This window comes from Lonchura striata, chromosome 7, assembly GCF_050655825.1.
Source record: "Lonchura striata isolate lonStrDom1 chromosome 7, ASM5065582v1, whole genome shotgun sequence".
NCBI lineage: Eukaryota > Metazoa > Chordata > Aves > Passeriformes > Estrildidae > Lonchura > Lonchura striata.
In genome coordinates, this window is record NC_140709.1 from 11,269,342 (window position 1) to 11,287,319 (window position 17,978).

At 42.2% G+C, this 17,978-nt stretch overlaps 1 protein-coding gene across 13 annotated transcripts in view; it reads left to right on the forward strand.

Annotated features, from left to right (window-relative positions):
• SEMA5B (semaphorin 5B) overlaps nt 1–17,978 on the forward strand; it is a 269,934-nt gene that overhangs the window by 238,708 nt on the left and 13,248 nt on the right. For 12 of the 13 annotated variants that reach the window (XM_077784940.2, XM_085584195.1, XM_021526078.3 and 9 more), the window contains 5 exons: nt 463–681; nt 2,536–2,706; nt 3,597–3,746; nt 4,667–4,711; nt 7,859–8,064. In XM_077784940.2, coding sequence (XP_077641066.1) covers nt 463–681; nt 2,536–2,706; nt 3,597–3,746; nt 4,667–4,711; nt 7,859–8,064 — 791 coding nt within the window. The other variant, XM_021526082.3, reaches the window with a different exon arrangement.

The following is a 17,978-nucleotide window of genomic DNA, read 5'->3' on the forward strand; positions in this document are numbered from 1 at the left end:
CTCTGTGCTTATGGCAGTGTGTAGATTTGTTCTTGCTCCTGCTAGGCTGCCCCAAAGACAACAGGCGAGTAATGAGGGTGTAAAGAAGAGAAGAGCTGTTCTCAGGACAGTGTGTCTTTTCCTTCTGCCCTTGCACACTGTCTCTCAGGTTGTTCCCTCAAGGATTGCTGTGATGCAAGGCAGCATCTTGAGGTCACAGCCTGGACTGCCACAGTTTGCTGCCCAGGGAGGTGATTTATCAAGGTTACCAGCAGACTCAGTTTGTATGCGCAAAAATTTCTTTTTCTGTCTAGTTTAGCTGTAGCTCTGGGGGAAAAAACAAACTCTTGCCAAGGACTTTCAACAGAAACTATTCTGCAGGGCACATCGATCCTGATTTTATTCATGAGCTAAACCCCTTTTTAAAAGCCCAACAAATGATTAATTTGTGATCTTACGGTATCTTGTTTGTTTTCCTTGAAGCTCTTGTTGATGATCTCCTCAAGACTGGTAAGACCTCTGCACGGATTATCAATGGGGGCTGGTCCTTTTGGGGGGCCTGGTCTTCCTGCTCCAGGGACTGTGAGCTGGGCTTTAGGATCAGGAAGAGAACATGCACAAACCCTGAACCTAAAAATGGTGGCTTGCCCTGTGTGGGGTCAGCGATGGAGTACCAAGACTGCAATCCTCACCCCTGCCCAGGTAACCATGATCATCTTCCTGCATGAAATTCAGAGGTGTTTTCCTAAATCTTAATGGTAGAGCAATAATAACAACCACAAAATCAGTATTTCTAAGCTGCTTTTTTTTTTTTTAATTTGGGGGATTTTTCCTTATGTTTTTTAAAGCTATTGTAAAGACCCACATATGTTATCTTTAGTGCTGACTTAGGTTTCACCTCGGCTCAGAGGGTATCACAGCCACTTCCTCTAGAGGAAATAGTATGGTGGCTTGTAGCAGTCCTTTGTTTCAGGAAGGTTTGATGCTCCATCCAGTGGAGGGCATCATGGTGCATCTGCTCCGTGATGAGAAGGCAGACTTAATAAATATGGCTTAATACTGTATAGAGATGCTTGATGTGGCAGTTCTTCTTGTGAACACTTATTTCTTCCCCCTCTCCTGCTTACGTATTGTTCTTGCGATGGGCATCTACTCTTGACATCAGTTACCATTTCCTGCACAGCCAGCAGGGAGTATTCTTGCCTGGTTTCCTGGTTTTCAAGTTTGTCCTCATGTTTATGTTGCACTCCTGGTCCAGAATAGTAGTAATAGACCATTGACTACTGTATTCTCTCTCACTTATCCTTCTCCTTGCTCTGTAATAACTGTCTAAAGTAAATTTAAGTGATCTTACACAAATTACCTTGCCTCTTTGCAGTTCCAGCAATTATCTACCTCTGGCAATATAGTTTGTGGCCTACACTTGAAAATGCTCTATTATAATAGTACTATTATGATTCTAAAATTCAATACAAAGATAAAATTCAAATGCAGATATGATCAGAATGTGCAGCAAGAGTATAACAGGAGTGTCAAATATTGCACTCTGTGGCCTATAAAAAGGAAATAACTCTAGCACAATAAAGGCAGCTATTAGTACTATTTTGGAAGCTCTCAGTGGCTTTTTCACTAATGTCTGTGCCCTTTTTCTGTGCTGTTTTCTCCCCTTGGACACTCTGATGTTTTACAATCTGTTCTGAGTGCATGAGTATATTTCTCTGTGTCTCCCTCCTTTCCTGCCTCACTCAATGTGTATACACAAATCCTGGGTTTATTTTGCTCTAAGTCATCAGGTTATTATCTTCTGAATTAATGGCATGTGGACCTGCAAACCAGGCAGTTTAGTGGGTGGGGGTGGGGGATTCAGGGATCTTAAATCCCTCCTTAGTTTTATTATTAACCTCATAGGGTTATGCTTAGATCATAGAGTGGTTTGGGCTGGAAGGGACCTTTAAAGGTCACCTAGTTCAATCCCCCTGAAAAGAGCAGGGTCAATAAATAAAGCCTCTGAGTTGCTGTTTCCTGAAGGCTGGAACTAGAGGACTTGGGCCTCCCACAGAAAGGTGCCATATAAGCTCAACTTCAGTGCTACAGCGCTTTTTTCCCAAGTAAATCTGCTGTTGCTATGAAGTTTCAAGAAACAACATAGTAGTCATTGTAGTAGCAGCAGTAGTAGTAATAATAATAGTAATAATAATACTAATAACAACAACAGCAATGCTGTTTTATAAAAAGGAAAGGTATAGAATGGAGTAGAATATTTCAGTGAATATTAATGACTACAACAAAGAATAATTTCTGGTTTTGGCACTTTATGACAAAGAGTCTTTTTCTGCATAGATTTCATTCTGCATCCACAGAGTGAAGTAGATTTGTACCTCTCTTGATGTGAAGTTCTTGTTGTCAGCCCAAATGTCCTGGGGTGCAGGAAAGTGCTAGCTAGTGTGGGCAGGGTGGATGTGCGAGGTAACACACTGGGGATCTCCAGCTTTGTCACAGTGAGAGGAGTCACCAATGGCCTCTACCTGTCTGTGCTTGCTTTTCAATGTCCTCCAGTGAAAGGCTCGTGGTCTTGCTGGACTCCCTGGTCTCACTGCTCAGCCACCTGTGGGGGTGGGCACTACCAGCGCACGCGGACCTGCACCAACCCAGCTCCGTCCAGCGGGGAGGACATCTGCATCGGGCTGCACACCGAGGAGGCCCTCTGCAACACACACCCCTGCCAAGGTAGCTGCTCCTCATCCCCGCTCCTGCTGGCTTCCATGCTGATGAGAGCAAGGCACACCTGCAAAGTGTTTAAAATACAAATCAGAAACACCACCAGTTACAAGTTTTCTGGTCATTTATTTGATGTGTGTTGAGCCAGGGGATAAGGAGACATCCCAGCATTAACTGTAGGGAAACCCCTTTCTCTTTGCCTGTTCACTGGCCCTTGCTTTTGCATTCTGTTGTCGGTCAAGCAAAATTTTGCTAATGGTTGATCCTTTTCAAGTAATGGAAAAAGCAGGAGCTTGGATCTTCAGTGTGGAAGTTGACCTGACAAACAAAAGGAGTCATGAGGCAGCAATATGTACAGCTGCTGAAGAACAGTCCTTCCTTTTTGTTTCACAGACAACAAATCAGCATAGGCTACAACTCAGAGGATATGGTTTAGATTTATGCTGGTTTTGAACTACCTTTGGGTATTTCTTATCCAGTGCTAGCTGACTCCCATCCTTAGGAACCTGAGCAAAACTCTGAGTTCTCTAATTTGTGCTTGCTATTTGAGGTATCTTTGGGAGGCCACATCAAAGCTTGGAGGTCCTGGTGCAACATTGCCCCACCCTGCTTCTTGTATGCCTTTAATCAGAGAGCTAGTTTGCACAGACAACTTTGTTCTGTGCAGTGCTCCACCAAGGGTTAGTTTCATCCACATTAAGAGAACTACAACCTGACAAGTAGAGTATGATGCTTGCTCTGAGAAAATTGAATCCACTAAGGACCCATGGAAAAGATGTGTGAGAGAGGCCCAGGCCAGGATCTAGGATCCTTCAGCATAAGAGGAGTCTGGTATCTATAAAGCATCCTTTTCCTTCTTGGTGACGCTGTGTGTGTGTTTTCCTGACCCTGGGTTTCAGGTGGCTGGTCAGAGTGGTCAGAGTGGAGCCTGTGCAATGAAGAGGGCATCCAGTACCGCAGCCGCTACTGCGAGGCGCACAGCCCGGACTCCTCCCAGTGCGTCGGAAACAGCACTCAGTACCAGGAGTGCCTGTACAATGAAATTCCTGGTATGTACCGTGTCATCCAGGAGGACAGGGTGGGCCAGTTCAGGAGAACAGCTCGTGCCTGGACTGTCAAACGAGGCTGAGATTTCCTCCTGTTAAAAACTGGGCTTGGATGCTTCTAGAAATACAAGGAAATAGATAAACGTTATAAATTTCCTTGTGGCAGCACAGGATAAATGGCTTTCCCTTAAGCAGCTTAATATTCTTTTTAAACACAATTACCTTGATCCATAACAAATAACTAGTAGTGCTTCATCTGAATTGAAGCTTTTAAACTTGTATGGTTTGTCTTAGGCTGTATTATAAAAACCATCTCTGTTCTCAGTATGCATATGGACAACAGAAGGTCATTGATTTCAGGTATCCAAAAAGCATTCCAAAAGAGTGAAGGATTGAGGTGAGGCAGATGCAGAAAATTGGGGTATGAAGGTGGGAGATTAATCTGGGGTCTGACAGAGCAACACTGTTGATGGACAGATGGTCATCAGCATAGTCCACCCTGTGCTTTCCGGAAATTGAATCTCTCAGGCAAATATCTGATATGGATCTAGACTGAATAATGCCTTTCCATGTGTTCTTTTTTTTTTTTTTTTTTTTTTTTGGATTACAGTGCACTGACTTAAAAATCTGAGATCTCTAGGCAATGGTATTCTTTTTCATGGTTTTTTCAGCTAACATCTTTTCCCTAAATTGAAGAAGCTAAAGAGTGATCAGGTAACAGTACTGAAATTATAAGATCTTTGGAGAGGTTGTGTTGCATGTGTTTCAAAACATGAGTTTATAATTCAATTTAGAGAGACTCTCAGCTTGCTGCAGAACATATAAGCACCTTTTTGTGTCTGAAACACAAAGGGTTTAATTATTTGAAGAAGTAAAGGGGTGGCAAAATGATAACTTTCTCCAATCTTCTTTTCTTTGTTTAGTGATCCTGCCAGCCTCCAGCATTGATGAGAGCACGAACTGTGGAGGTAGGTTACCACTAACTATATATCTTATTTTTATCTTAACCTGACTTCTTTTCTCCCTGTGCAGTATCAACCAAACCATTAATCTATACAGCTCATATCCCACTGATAGCCTTAATTCCACTGGAGTCTTGCTGTCTGAGTCACACTGGAGGAATGTATCACATGTCCACTTGTCAGGTCCAAGATTTTTATTTATTTGGAAGTTTGGGTTGGCCACTGAGGGTCATTAATTACCAGAGTGCAATTGCTTATGTCTCTCTACCTCCAGAGTAAATGGTTCAGGTGGAAGAAAGGGTTATTCCCCATTCACTATTGTAAGCCTCCAGCTGTTTGGAGGCAGGTGTTTTTAAATAACCTATAAAGATTTCAGTGAACAGGGTCTATTAGACAGATCCTTTGCTGATATAGGATGAGATTAGAGGTTTTTACTTGTCCTCCAAGCGCTTCCTTTCATTCAAGTTCTCACCTCTCACAGAAGCTGTGTCTCCTTTCTGCATGTAACTTGGAAAGGTCCAGCCATTAGTGTCATTTTTCCACTGCTCTGGGAGCCCCTGTGATAAAAATGCAGACTGAAGAAAATGACAGGTTCCTTTAACATTTTAAAATGCTAGTTTCACACTAATGGCCATGCCAATTCCTACTAGCGTCACATCCCTGTTTTCTGAAATCTAGATGATCTTCAGGCTGCCAAAATCTCTTCTCCCTGTAGAGCTCATGGCAAAAACAGGCATACCACTTGTGGCATGGAAATGTTTGCAACTGAAGGCAGTCAATGGAATTAAGATTTCAGCCCTGCAATGTAACATTTGGCTTCCTGCATCACTCCTTCTCCCTCAGAGGGTGCAATGGTTCTGCCTTGATTCCAGGACCCCTTACTATAGTTTGGACTCTACTGTTAAGCACTGTACCCACCCTTCTTTTTCCACCACCACTGTATTTGCTGTTGCCATCTACATTTTGCCATAGTTAATATTATTTATTAATGTTGTGTTCTACAATATTTGGCAAAGAAGTCAATCAATAGAAATTCTGTTGATGCATCTCAGAAAATCTATATTTTCAAAGTGATGAACCAGAAAGCTTCCCCCTGGGGACTCACATGCTGCAAACAAAATAATATTTTTTTCCCCCCCTAAGCCAAAACTCATTTGAAAAATCAGATGGGTGTTTCAAAGGTGAGAGTGAAATAGGAGAGAGCTTTATGTTGTGACTTGCAAATGTGGCAGTGAAATGAAACATTCACTGCAATATAAGCAAAGCTGGGCAGGAGGAGAATGTGGCAGCGTGTCATGTGGCTTTACTGAACACAGTTGCATATTCTGTGTTTTGGGTCTCATGAGTGATGCAAAACAGGCAGAGGTTTTTCGAAAGGAAAATTATTTTTAAAAAACTCTAGTGACATTTAGTAGGAAATTATAGTATTTCTGCCGGGTTTTTTTGGACCATCATCCAAAACAATAGAAAACAGTAATATTGCAATGGAATTTTATAATGTGATTTGAAAAATAAATGTAGCTCGTGAGTGTAATAAATTCTGTATGGTCCGTACTGTAATTATGATGGAAGTACATTACTTTGCTGTAGAAATCTATTGGTTTTGTTCTTTTTAAAATCAGAAGGATTTTTTTAACTAGCGATTAGACGAGAGCCATTGACTAATGGGCAGAATCTGCTCTTTGAAAAGCATATCACTTAAAATGTAAGATGGCACCAAAAAAACTGCACACCGTGATCTGACTAAGAATGAGCCTCATTTAAAGCCACTCTCTGAGTAGCCCCGTTTCTCTGCACACAGTCAAGTCAACACAGCAGTCTGTCCAAATGAATTGGCTTTTTAAGTGTTACGGGAAATTTACCACTGCAGTCGCCACTGAGGCGATGTGCCTGACCCCTGGGACAGCTGCCCTGGGGCCAGCAGTCAGGGGGTCCCCTCGGGCTCTCAGGCCTCTGTCATTCCTGTTTGAAAGATGGCAGAGCAAAGGCAGAGGAAAGGCAGAAGCATTTGAAGTCAAATAGATGATTCTTTTCTGTACAGTCCCCCCTGCACACAGCAAAATACAATGGGGTCATAAAGTTTTGCCACCCCATAATGCCTCTAGTCGCTTTGATAACTTGGTGGCTCTGATGGTCATTGCTGTTGGTTCTGTTGTCAGAGATCTGGTGGTGGAGGGTTTTACTGTGGGGTGTGAGACTCAGTGAGGTGGGGAGGAAAGAGGAGTGCTGTTTGACTTTGTCTTCCCCCACCAGTCAGAGCTGTGAGTTAGGTACCTGCCAGTGTGTGGGACACCCTGCCACAGCTCCTTCCAGAGGTCACTGCTGGCCTTGAAGGGTGCTGTTGCAATCCCACATGGAGAGATCTCTGCAGGAGGCTTTTATAGTCCAAGAGCTTTTCTCTTTGAAGTATTTGCACTGTAGCTACCCCACCAGCACCTGCCTGCAACTGATTTCCTATCTCTGCAATTTGCAGAGAAAGCCAACAAAGAAGTGTTTTTCAAGCACTGCCCCCCTTTCCTTTGTCCACTTTATCTCTCCCATTCTCCAGAAGACCCCTATTTCACTGTTAACACTACAAATACACCTCAGAGGTATTGCAGACATGACCAAGGCAATGCCATCCCATGAATAAGCAAGAATGCTGAGCACACTTGGATTACAAGGGGGAGGAATGTGTATCTCCCCCATGCCACACACAGCCCCATAGGCATTTTGGGCAGCCAACAAAAAGTGCTTTTCCCTCCCTTCCTTCCCCTTCAGAGAAAAACTGAGCATTTTTATCCCCTTATTTCCATGACACGCACATGCTTTGGAATCCATTAATGTGCATTGTTTGTATGGCTCATTTCTTTAGCTGTCAGCTTAACATAATGTTTAGTTTCAATATCAATAGAGGGGAGAGAGGAGAGACAGGGAGGGAGCTTTGAGAAAACAATGCATGAACCTGTTAAACTGCACAAGGCAGAGCTGCAGTGGGAAGACCGATTTGCAGGGAGATTATGTCAGTTTATGTTAGAACGTAAGACTCTGGCTTCAACAGCTTATTAATGTTGATCCTGAGATGTCACTGCTCTGATTTGCACCTGTGGTCTTGTCAGGGAAGGGAAAAGGGCTGTTCTTTAAAAATAGCATCTCTTGTCATTTCCCTTGCAGGTTTTAGTCTCATCCATCTGATTGCCACTGGGGTCTCCTGTTTCTTTGGCTCCAGCCTGTTAACGTTTGTGATTTACGTGTATTGCCAGCGCTGCCAGAGGCAGTCCCAAGAGTCCACTGTTATCCACCCAACCACTCCCAACCATCTCCATTACAAGGGCAACACAACCCCCAAGAATGAGAAGTACACCCCTATGGAGTTCAAGGTAGGGTACTTGAGGAGAAATACCACAAACAGCTTGATACTGCCTAAATAAATTCTGTATTCATGTCATGTTTGGAACTGGGTAGGTCTGTGTTTCTGTGCCCAGCTGATGGCATTATACATGGGGTTGAAAGGGCATTTAGCTGTGCTGTCACAAAGGGGTTAAAAAGCCTCATTACTGCAGTGGGATTTTGTTCTGTTTCACAGTCCTGATGAATGCCAGTCTGGCAAGTACATACCAAGATACTCCAGCCCATTCTGACTATTGAATGTATACAAATTATCCTCTAAAAAAATCAGTAAGAGCTCAGTTCAGTGCATTGTTAGTGCGTGGTAAGAGGAAATGGAGGGGAGGAAGAATAAAAATGGAAACTTCATTGCACAAATAGCTGGGAAAATGTGCAGTGGTAGGATGAGATTTTGGAAATTCTTTGGTGACTGCCAAATTGGAGTGAATGAGAAAGCAAAGAGGGTTTTGCCCCCCTCTATCAGTAATGGGCAGAAACTTACCCCAGGCAGCTGTGCAGAATTCAGTGACAGTAGCAGAGTGGGGAGCTGAAGCCTTTAGGAGATGAGTGCTGAAGTGGCATGTGTTGTTGGCATGTCGGCTTGCTAAAGTGAGCATCACTCATTATCAGAGCAGATAGGACCCAGGGTGCTGCAGACAATACCCTGAGACTGGATTTGAGCATCAGCCACTTGGTGAAGCATGGGATCAGAGCAGAGAGCAGTGGCATGGGTGGAGGGGCTTCATGTCACCACAGGAGGAACAGCCTGCCTAGGGTCACTTGAACAGTGTGGAGCATAATTTGGGACATGGACACAAGCCAGAAGGAAGCCCTGCAGCTGCTTGTTCCTTCATACAGCTACGTGCTGTTGACATTTTGATTGTCTGCCTCTGCTGGTCTGGCCCAGCTTTCACTGAAACCCAACAATAAGATCAGTGGTGGGACTGTTGCCACAGTCTAAACTCCCTGGGTGTTGAGGACTGTTTTTAAGTAGGAATTGTGTAATGCTGGGCACGGTATGACTGCTGATATATGGCTATGATTTGCAGTGTGAATGCCTATCAGAAATAAGAGCTTACATCAAATAATTTGAGAAGTGTCAGTGTTGTTTTGCTGTTTTAAAGGAAAACAGTTTGATGTGGAAAATAACTGACCAGTGTGGTAATAAGAATGTGGTGAAATGCTTGTTGGGCATTGCAGCCTCTAAATGCCTATAAATGCAGTCTCAAAACATATTTGCTAGCAAGCTTAAGGCTACAGTTGCATACAGTTTAATAAGAGTCCAGCATCATAATGCAAGTCAGCATAGATTTGTGGAACGTAAATCTTGTCAAGCAAATTGGATTCCTTTTTTAAATTAAATAAATATTGATCTAGATAGGAGGGAAGCGGCAGACATATCGGGATTTTCAGAGACTTTTAACAAAGTTTCACGGGATGCATTATTCTACACACTCTGCATATACAGGTTCAGTAATAAATTATTAAGACAGATAAAGAACAGGGACTTGATCTTGGAAGCATCAAACTTCCAAGTAATCCTTTCAGCCATGGGAGCTGCTGTGGCAAAGTCAATAGGAAGACTCAGATTAAAAAGGCTTGCAGAAATAAAGAAATGAGCAAGACTATTCCCTTGTTTCTTATATAGCAAACAATACAGAAAACAGACAAATTTATTTTTATGGCCAAAAGCAGGTAGTTAGAGGGCTGGATTTGTGTTAACATTTTCTTCATGATTTATACTGTGCTATCATGTGTTATCAGATGATGCTAAAATAGGCAGAATGGTTAAAATTTAGAAGGATGAGGTTGTTCACAGAACGATCTTGATCAATTGGGTAAATGGGTTATGAAATGGACTATGTCTGTGTCAAGTGGTGCAGTGAAGTAGAAGTAATAACAAAGCTAAGCAAAGTTTAAAATAGCAGCAGATTAGTTAATGTGGTGTCAGGAGGGAGCTGACCTCTTTGATAGATCCATCTCTGAATACTTGATCTAGTGTATAGTAACAGTGAGCAGCTGTTAGAGTCTTCTTTCGAGGGACTTAAAGAGCTCAGGCATTAGATCAAGGTTTGAAAAGTCTGTTTTATTTAAAGGAAGGCATTAGCTAACTGAGACTGTATGACTTACATTGAGGGGAGAAGGGACTTGGACACAAGGAGAGATAGACCAGATGGGGCTTATTTACGAATGTTAGGAAGTGAAAGAGTTCAAGTGCATAAATCTGCAGTCATTGGACAGACCAAAGCTAAATGTTTAGGACCAAGGGGCTACTTGCTGAGAAGAACTCAAAGTCATACACTTCAGAGTGGTGAATGAGGCAAAGAGATTTACAGAAAGGGAAAAATCTATTTGTCAAGTGAAGCCTCCTTTTCTCCATTCGTGTTGAGTATTTCCTTCTGCTCACCTTGTCTGTTGCCACTCCTTTCCTAAGCTCTTGGCTGAAAATTTCTCATTTCATACTACAAATCTGCCACTCTTCAGTGTTCCCTTGAAGCATATATCATTAATGAAGTAAAAGGAAAGGCTCTGTGTGCTCTGTGCTGTGTAATTACTTATGGAACTTGTTATTAGCCAGGTTTATATTTAGGAATAACTGACAGATTTTTTTTAAGGGTTAGGAGGGAGATTTTTCATGCCTTCAAGGAGCATGTGTGGTTTTATTGTGATGCCACAGAATCAAAATTATGGAGAAGCTAAAATTCACCTTCCTGATAAGGAGGGTTGGACTGATCTTGGATATGGGCCTATCTGAATTTAAAATGTGTACATGTGAAAAAAAGTGGAAGCACCTGAGATTCCAGATTCTAAACCCAAATAAGTTTCTATCCAGCAGATACCAAGGAAACCACCCTCAACATTTTTAATGAACCCAAAAGAATAATTGTAGTTTTGTAGGTGTATGTCTGTGTGAAAGAGTTAATAAATACAGGATTAGGAAAATAGAGGGTGTGTAGACTACTTTTCAGTAACAAAAAATGATAATACACAGTGACATGATGGTAGCAGAAGGCTGGCCATATGCACAAGTTTATTATTTTCCATCTTTGATAATAATAAGCCTTCTGCAACCATCTTCAGTTTGTTTTCATCTTGAAATATCTCTGCTCTACAACCAGCAGGTGAACACTGTAGAAAGTTTGGCAGTATTACATTCAAATGTACAGCACTGAATGCAAGCTCATAAATCAAGGTAAATTTTATATGAAGGCAGATTTTAATGAAGGAAGTGCTAGCTGATATGAGCCTTGTTGGCTATTTCAGCACAGCAGTGCAGTAATGTAGATCAGATATAAATACCATACATAATGGTTGACCTATTGATCATGTAGCTGATGCTAACTTGCATAGGCAGTGTTTTGCAGAAGCATGTTTTATTTTTGTTGGCTCTTTTTCCCTTCCTGTTCAGCTTTCTCAAGAATGATGTGAGGTTTATTATTAGCTATTTAGCCAGGATGTCTTGAAATATTTCATGCATATGCATTTACCAGCAACACGTTGATTTTGATTTGGTATTCAGAGATCGTAGGGGAGAGACCTTTTGGGTCACCTAATAAGCAGTTCATGTTTCATTAATTGGTTGAAGTTCAAACAACACTCTGACAATATTGAAGACTGTGCAGAACAAAAGCATAATGAAATAAAAATTATCTGCTCTTCATATTTTGGCATGATTGGTTACAGAACCACCTACAACCTTCCCAGTACTGCCACACCAATTAAATAATAACTGACTATCAAAGCAGTGAGGAGATCCTCTTTTTAACATCTTGCTTCAGCTGCTCCATGCCTTGTGTGAGTCACTTATCAGAGCTGTGCTGATGGAAAGACAGATGATCTTGCAGTAGAAGCAGGAGAATGCAGGGTCAAGATTGAGCCCTTGTGAATTAGGATCTCTTGGAACAGCCACACATGGAGAAAGGGTTTGGACTGAACTTCTTCCTATTGCTAAATCCTCTGCCAATAAAGATAGCAAACATTTTATTCTACAAGGGATTTGGACAAAGGCGTCTGCATATTGGTCCAAATCCAAAATCCAGTGGCCTTTGGATCAGGCCAGATGGGATCAGTGAGAAATGTAAGTTTACAGAATGGTTTTGATGATGATTCTGCAGATATTCTTTGTGATTGTGCTGGACAGACCTCCCTCTGTTCTTCCTTCCTTCCACACAGCTTTAGTCATGAGTCACACAGTAAAACTCGCTGTACTGATGGCTCAAATAAGCTGAGGAAGCACCTGAGCATTGCATCTTCTCTGGCATCAGCACTGCTGTTGTAGGAACTAAGGGCTGAACACTGAAGCAAAACAGTCATTTATGTCAAGGACTAAATTTATTGTGGGAAAAGATGAGGTGAGAACTGAGTGAGATTGCAGGATGTGGCAATGAAATGGGGAAACTGAGTATTTGATGTATTGCTTGATATCTGAATTTTCTAGGACATTAGAACAATACACATTAACTTTAGAAGAACTGTGAGTCCTGTACTTGCCTAAAATTATACAGCAAATATTGATGCAGTTACCAGAAAATGGGGAGAATAATCAGTAGATCACTTGGACTATACAAATTAGAAGCTGCAACAAACATTTTCTAATGAAGTGAGAACAATGCTGTTGAGAAACAAATGACTGAGAGCAGAGCAGACACCCCCTGCGAAGGACTCCGGGCCCTGTGATCCACACTTCATTACTAATCCCAAATAATTCATGGCAATAAAATACTAACATGGAGAGCTGAGACACAGAAACCAATTCTGTCTTTGGAAGACGAATTCTTCTGAATTAAATAACACACTGGGTGTTTGGTGTGGCTTTCAACCTTGCAAAAATTAGCAAAAAGATTAGTTCAGTTGGTTTGAGCATGGTGCTAATAATGCCAAGATTATTCTGTATGGGCCATTCTCTTGAGAGATGGACAGGATGATCCTTGTGAGTCCCTTCCAATTCAGAATATTCTGTGATTTTATTTTGCGGGGAAAAAAAAAAAAAGTAGAGCGTAGGGTATAGGAAAGTGAGTCTCTGTATGAATTTTAAATGTCTCTCTCTTGGTGATGGTCATTTTCATTGCTGCTGAAAATTACACCTTTTTTATAGAGAGGAGGCAGCCAGTGGTTTAAGTTAAAGCCATTTAAATTGCTGTCAAGTGTCCTAGAGGAATGTTTGTCAAAGTCAGCCTTGCTCTCTGAGGATGTTTGCTTCTCCATGGAAAACTTTGTGTTTCAGCATCCTGCCACTTAATTTGATGTGTTGTTACTTCAACTAAAATTGGCTAACCCATTTATTTTTGGTGATCACAGCAGATACATTGATAGCACTGTGATATAAGATTTTTTCTTTTCCCAGTGACCCCTTCACTGCATTGTTCAAACCCCAGGAAATGGCTGTAAAGTTCACATATAAAGCAGTAGTTAATGATACCCAGCATTATCAAGAAGTTATCAACAGTCTCCCTGAAGTATTTGCTTTAACTGTATGGTGTTAGCTGATGAAATCAGCTGGGGAAAAAAAAAACATATATATATAGATAGATATAGTAAATCAGATTGAAATATAAATTCTGTTCCTAGTGAATTGCATGTTTAACAAAGGCCATTTCCCTTGAACAAAGTGGCATTTAAGAACATTAAGTGCTTGAATGGTAGAGTACATATTTTTAGTACTTACCATGAGTATAGTATTATTTGAAATAGAATAGTAGGGGCAGGGGGTTGAATTGGCAAAGAAGCATTGTGCCCTTTCTTGTATGATCCTGCAGTTGCAAATTTCACTTCAGGGGACTCTTGATTTGCATAATGCCTACTATGAAGGGAAAGCAAGAGAGCTTACTGATGGGGAAAAAAGGATTAAGTGGTGCGTCTCAGTCAAAATCTATTAGTGTCTTTTCTCCCTTTATATCATTGGCTCGAGTCAGATTGAGCAGTCAAGCATGCCTGGAGGTGTGGCTGTCCTGGGATGATTGTGCCCGGGGAGGGATGTGCCTCTCCTGGCGCTGTCCCCTCCCCTGGCAGCAGGGGCTCGGCGGGTGGCTGTGTGTGAGTCACAGATACCGCATTCGCATAGAGAAAGTATTTAAGAGCAGGGGAGAGCGCCGGAGTGTGTTACCTTGCTCCTGCTCCCTCTGGGATGCTAAGCAGCTGCTCACAGCAGTCCCCTGATGGGAATTGAGTCCCTGTTCCATCTGGTTTTCATGCAAACCCTTGCTGCTTCACAGGGTGTTGCTGCTCCCTATAGGGTGGGAATCCTCACTGTTCCCTTTCCCCCACCATTTTTAAGAGAGTCTGGGTTTTGAGATTACGTTGTTTTTTTTTAAGCCACGCTAAGAAGTTTTGACACTGTGAGTAGATGCTTCATAGTATCCTGTCATGTTTTTCTGTTTATTGACTCAGCCTTCTCTGCTCCCTCTTTACAACCAGGCATACCTCCTCTACAGCCAGGTTAGGGATATGGTCCATGCTCTGCCTTCTCACAGGCTAGATCATCGTGGATGCTCGCATGCGCCTTTCTTTGGAGGAGTATTACTGCAGCTGTGATAATCTGTTTGTAGGCAGACAAGTTTTGGTTTGTTTTTAATTAGATCAATGAGTGTAGCTGGAAAATCTGGCAGGTTTTTGAACATGTGAGCTGCTGTTTCAGAACTGAAGACAGATGTGTTCTAAAGCTTATCTGATTTTTCCAGCTACACTAATTGATCTAATGACTGATACTACCTTTTTCTTGCAATTTTCCCCTTTCCTAATTTCTCTGAGGTTGACATGTACATGCCTGCACCCACCCAGCTGTGCTGGAAGAATAATTAGTTGAAGAACTACAGAAATGGGCATAACAAAATTGCACTGGACTTGCTGCTGCTTACTTACATGACTTCCCTCTACTGGTCAGCAGCGGAATATTTCAAATATACCCTTTCCTCATTTGCTAGAAGTTAATGGTTCTCCCTTGGTCCAGGTGCTTGGAGTGATTCTCTCCTCTTTGTCACCTCAAAGCTCTGGCTAGAAGTATTATGTGTATTAGCTGAAGAGGAAATCCTCAGTGCCACCAAGATGTGCAGGAGGAATTAATTACATGTTTGCAGAAGATTTTAAAGGGAGCCATGAAAGAGGCAGGGAGCTGAAGCAAAGGGAGAAGGTAATATTACGCAAATAATAAATATCAGAAAACATATAACCTTTGTGCTACACTTGGAGATGAGCTGCCTTGCTATTCTTCTTGAACAGTTCCACTTGCAATTAATGGATTCTTAAGCAGAGTAATAAAGAAATTGAGCTACATGCATACAAAATAAAGATAGCTGTGTCAGTATTCAGGACTAGAGCTCACTTTCCAGAGGGTTTGGCAGCTCTGAGTGAGGACAGATGAAATTCTTGAGCTTTTTTTTTTGGACCATGACCACCCAGTCCTGAAGATTCATTGAGAGCTCAGGGCTGCTCAGGATGCACTGGCTGCTGCCACAGCATGAGCTGCACGGGCTGGGGCAACACTACAGCCCCAGCCACATTCCCTGGTGCATCATTTATATATACACAAGAGGGTTGGCATAAGGGAAGCAGGAGTAACTCTGCCTGCAGTCCCATACAGCTGAAGGAATCCTCATGAAGTCAGCTCTAATATCATCCTGAGATTTGGCACAAAGCATGTGAATAAGGAAAGAACCGAAAATTTGTGGATGAAGGAATCTAGATGGACTGTATCCCAGAGTCTCTGCGAACCAGCTAATGAACAACTCCAATTACCTTTTTAAATATCAGGGACCTTAGGTAAACCCCCAGTGCCATGAATTGCAAAGGTAATACAAAAGTGTTAGTGAGAAAGCAGGCCCATTTCTGCCCTGCTAATTGAGTCACTGTTAATCTACAGAAGTAGCTTGAGTAAGTTAGCTTGTGTAAGTCTGTGTGGGAAATGTCAGTTGGATTTGGGGATAAGATTGAACATCTGTGAGCATACGGGCCCACAGTCGCTAGAGAACGCCTGGACCCTCCCCATTCAATCCAGTACATCAATGGGGTGTTAAATCCCACTCCATCTGTAAAATTTGGCAGTCAGGGCCATACTAGAGAGTGAAACCAGGAGAAACAAATGGGGTTGACTCAACTGTGCTTTCAGTTACAGCAATGGAAACTCATTGAAACAAATCTGTGTCAGTATTAACATGCAGGAAGATCTGAATTAATATTTGAGAGGCAACATATCACATACCCTGATGAAATGAAAGGTAGCTCAGCTGAGCTGACAGCTGAGCCAATATCTAATGCTGAGCAGGGAGAAATCAAATATAATCACTTTTTGCACAGAGTTTGAGCTGCAGATTCTCAGCTGGTTAAAAATGTAGCTTCACTCATCCATACATCTAAAGAAAAGAGGGTGGTATTGGTGTCTTAAATAATCTTGTGATGTGTAAATAGAAATTGGCTTGGACAGGAAGGCTGCTATGAAGATTGAAACCTGGCTAATGGACTGTGAACATCGGGCAATTGTGGATGGGAACAAACAGGGCTATGGGGATGAGTTGTTTGGGACATTGCAAACAGTAATGCAAGGTTTGGCTTTATTTAATGTATTCATTAATGAGCTTGGAGAGAGTGCAGTGTGTTAATTAAATGAACAGAAGATATTAAACTGGGAGGTGTGTCAAAAAAACAGCCAGTGGTATAGGACTAATGGAAAATGACCTGAGGAGGTTACAAATGTAGAGAGGAAATAACAAGGTGAGAGGCAACATGGGGAGAAAACAAAGCAATCCTGAGGAAAATAATCAAAAAGCAGCTATTTAGAGGATGGGAGAATTTGGAGAGCAGTAAGACTATAATGGAGTAAGTAGGACTGAATGGAGTTAGCAGATGGCAAATGGGGCCCAGTTTTTACTATTTTTTTTATTTTTACTACTTCTTTTTTCACCACTGCAGTTACACCTTTGCAATTCTCAGTTTAAATGCAGCACTGTGGCTGGCACGAGGCTGCACAACTTGTGCTGGTAATTCACCAGAACAAGCAGCTCTGAGGCCATCCAAAACCTCAAGGCTGCTTGCTGCAGTGTGAGAGCATCGGGGCAGGAGAGCTGTGCCCCAGACAGCCCCAGAGGAGTTACCATCAGCTGGAGCCCAGTGCTCCAAACCATCATCTGCACCCAGAGTGATTAATGTCAGTTTGAAAGGGCCATGATTATGCTTCTGGTGAATTTGTCTGAGCACTGGAGCATGTGCAGGACCAGGTGCTGTAGCTGAAGTGCTGAGCCTCTCTAGTAACACTCTTGTGTGCGTGGGGCACACAGGGAGGGCATTTAACATTTACAGGAGTGCAGTGAGGAGACAGTTTACACCTTCCCACACAGCTGAGATCATGTCTGCTATATCCTGTGCACCAGCTATACTGGGAAGCAGTTGGGGCAGCCTTGAATTCCTCTTTTGTGTCTGGACACCACGTCATGGGTGTTGTCACCCCCAAATCACAGGCAAGCCAGGGCTAAATTGCAAGCTTTAGGCTAGACACCTGCACTTGCCAGTGGGAAGATTTCCATGACCTCCTCAGACTTCAGTTTCCAGTTCAGAAAAATACTTCAGTTTGTGTTACTACATGCAGTTTGTTTTGCCATCTTACTCATGAGCTTGAAGTCAGAGATGTTCCAAAGCATCCTTATGACAATGGTCCTTTTTGTTGCCAGCTCTGAAGGATTTTATAAGTTTACAATGGCAGTAATATAACTTCACTCCCTCCTAAGTGCAAGGGTAAAATAGCTATTTTCAAACAGCTATAAATAACTTTAGCTATTCGTTTTCTGATAATTGGATGTTAGTTCTATTGTCAACCTGAGCACATCTACAGATGCTGCCGTCATTTGGGGGTTGTTTAATTTATTTACCAATCGCAGTGAACAAAGAATCTCCAGTCTAAAAATATGGTAAGCTTCCATCC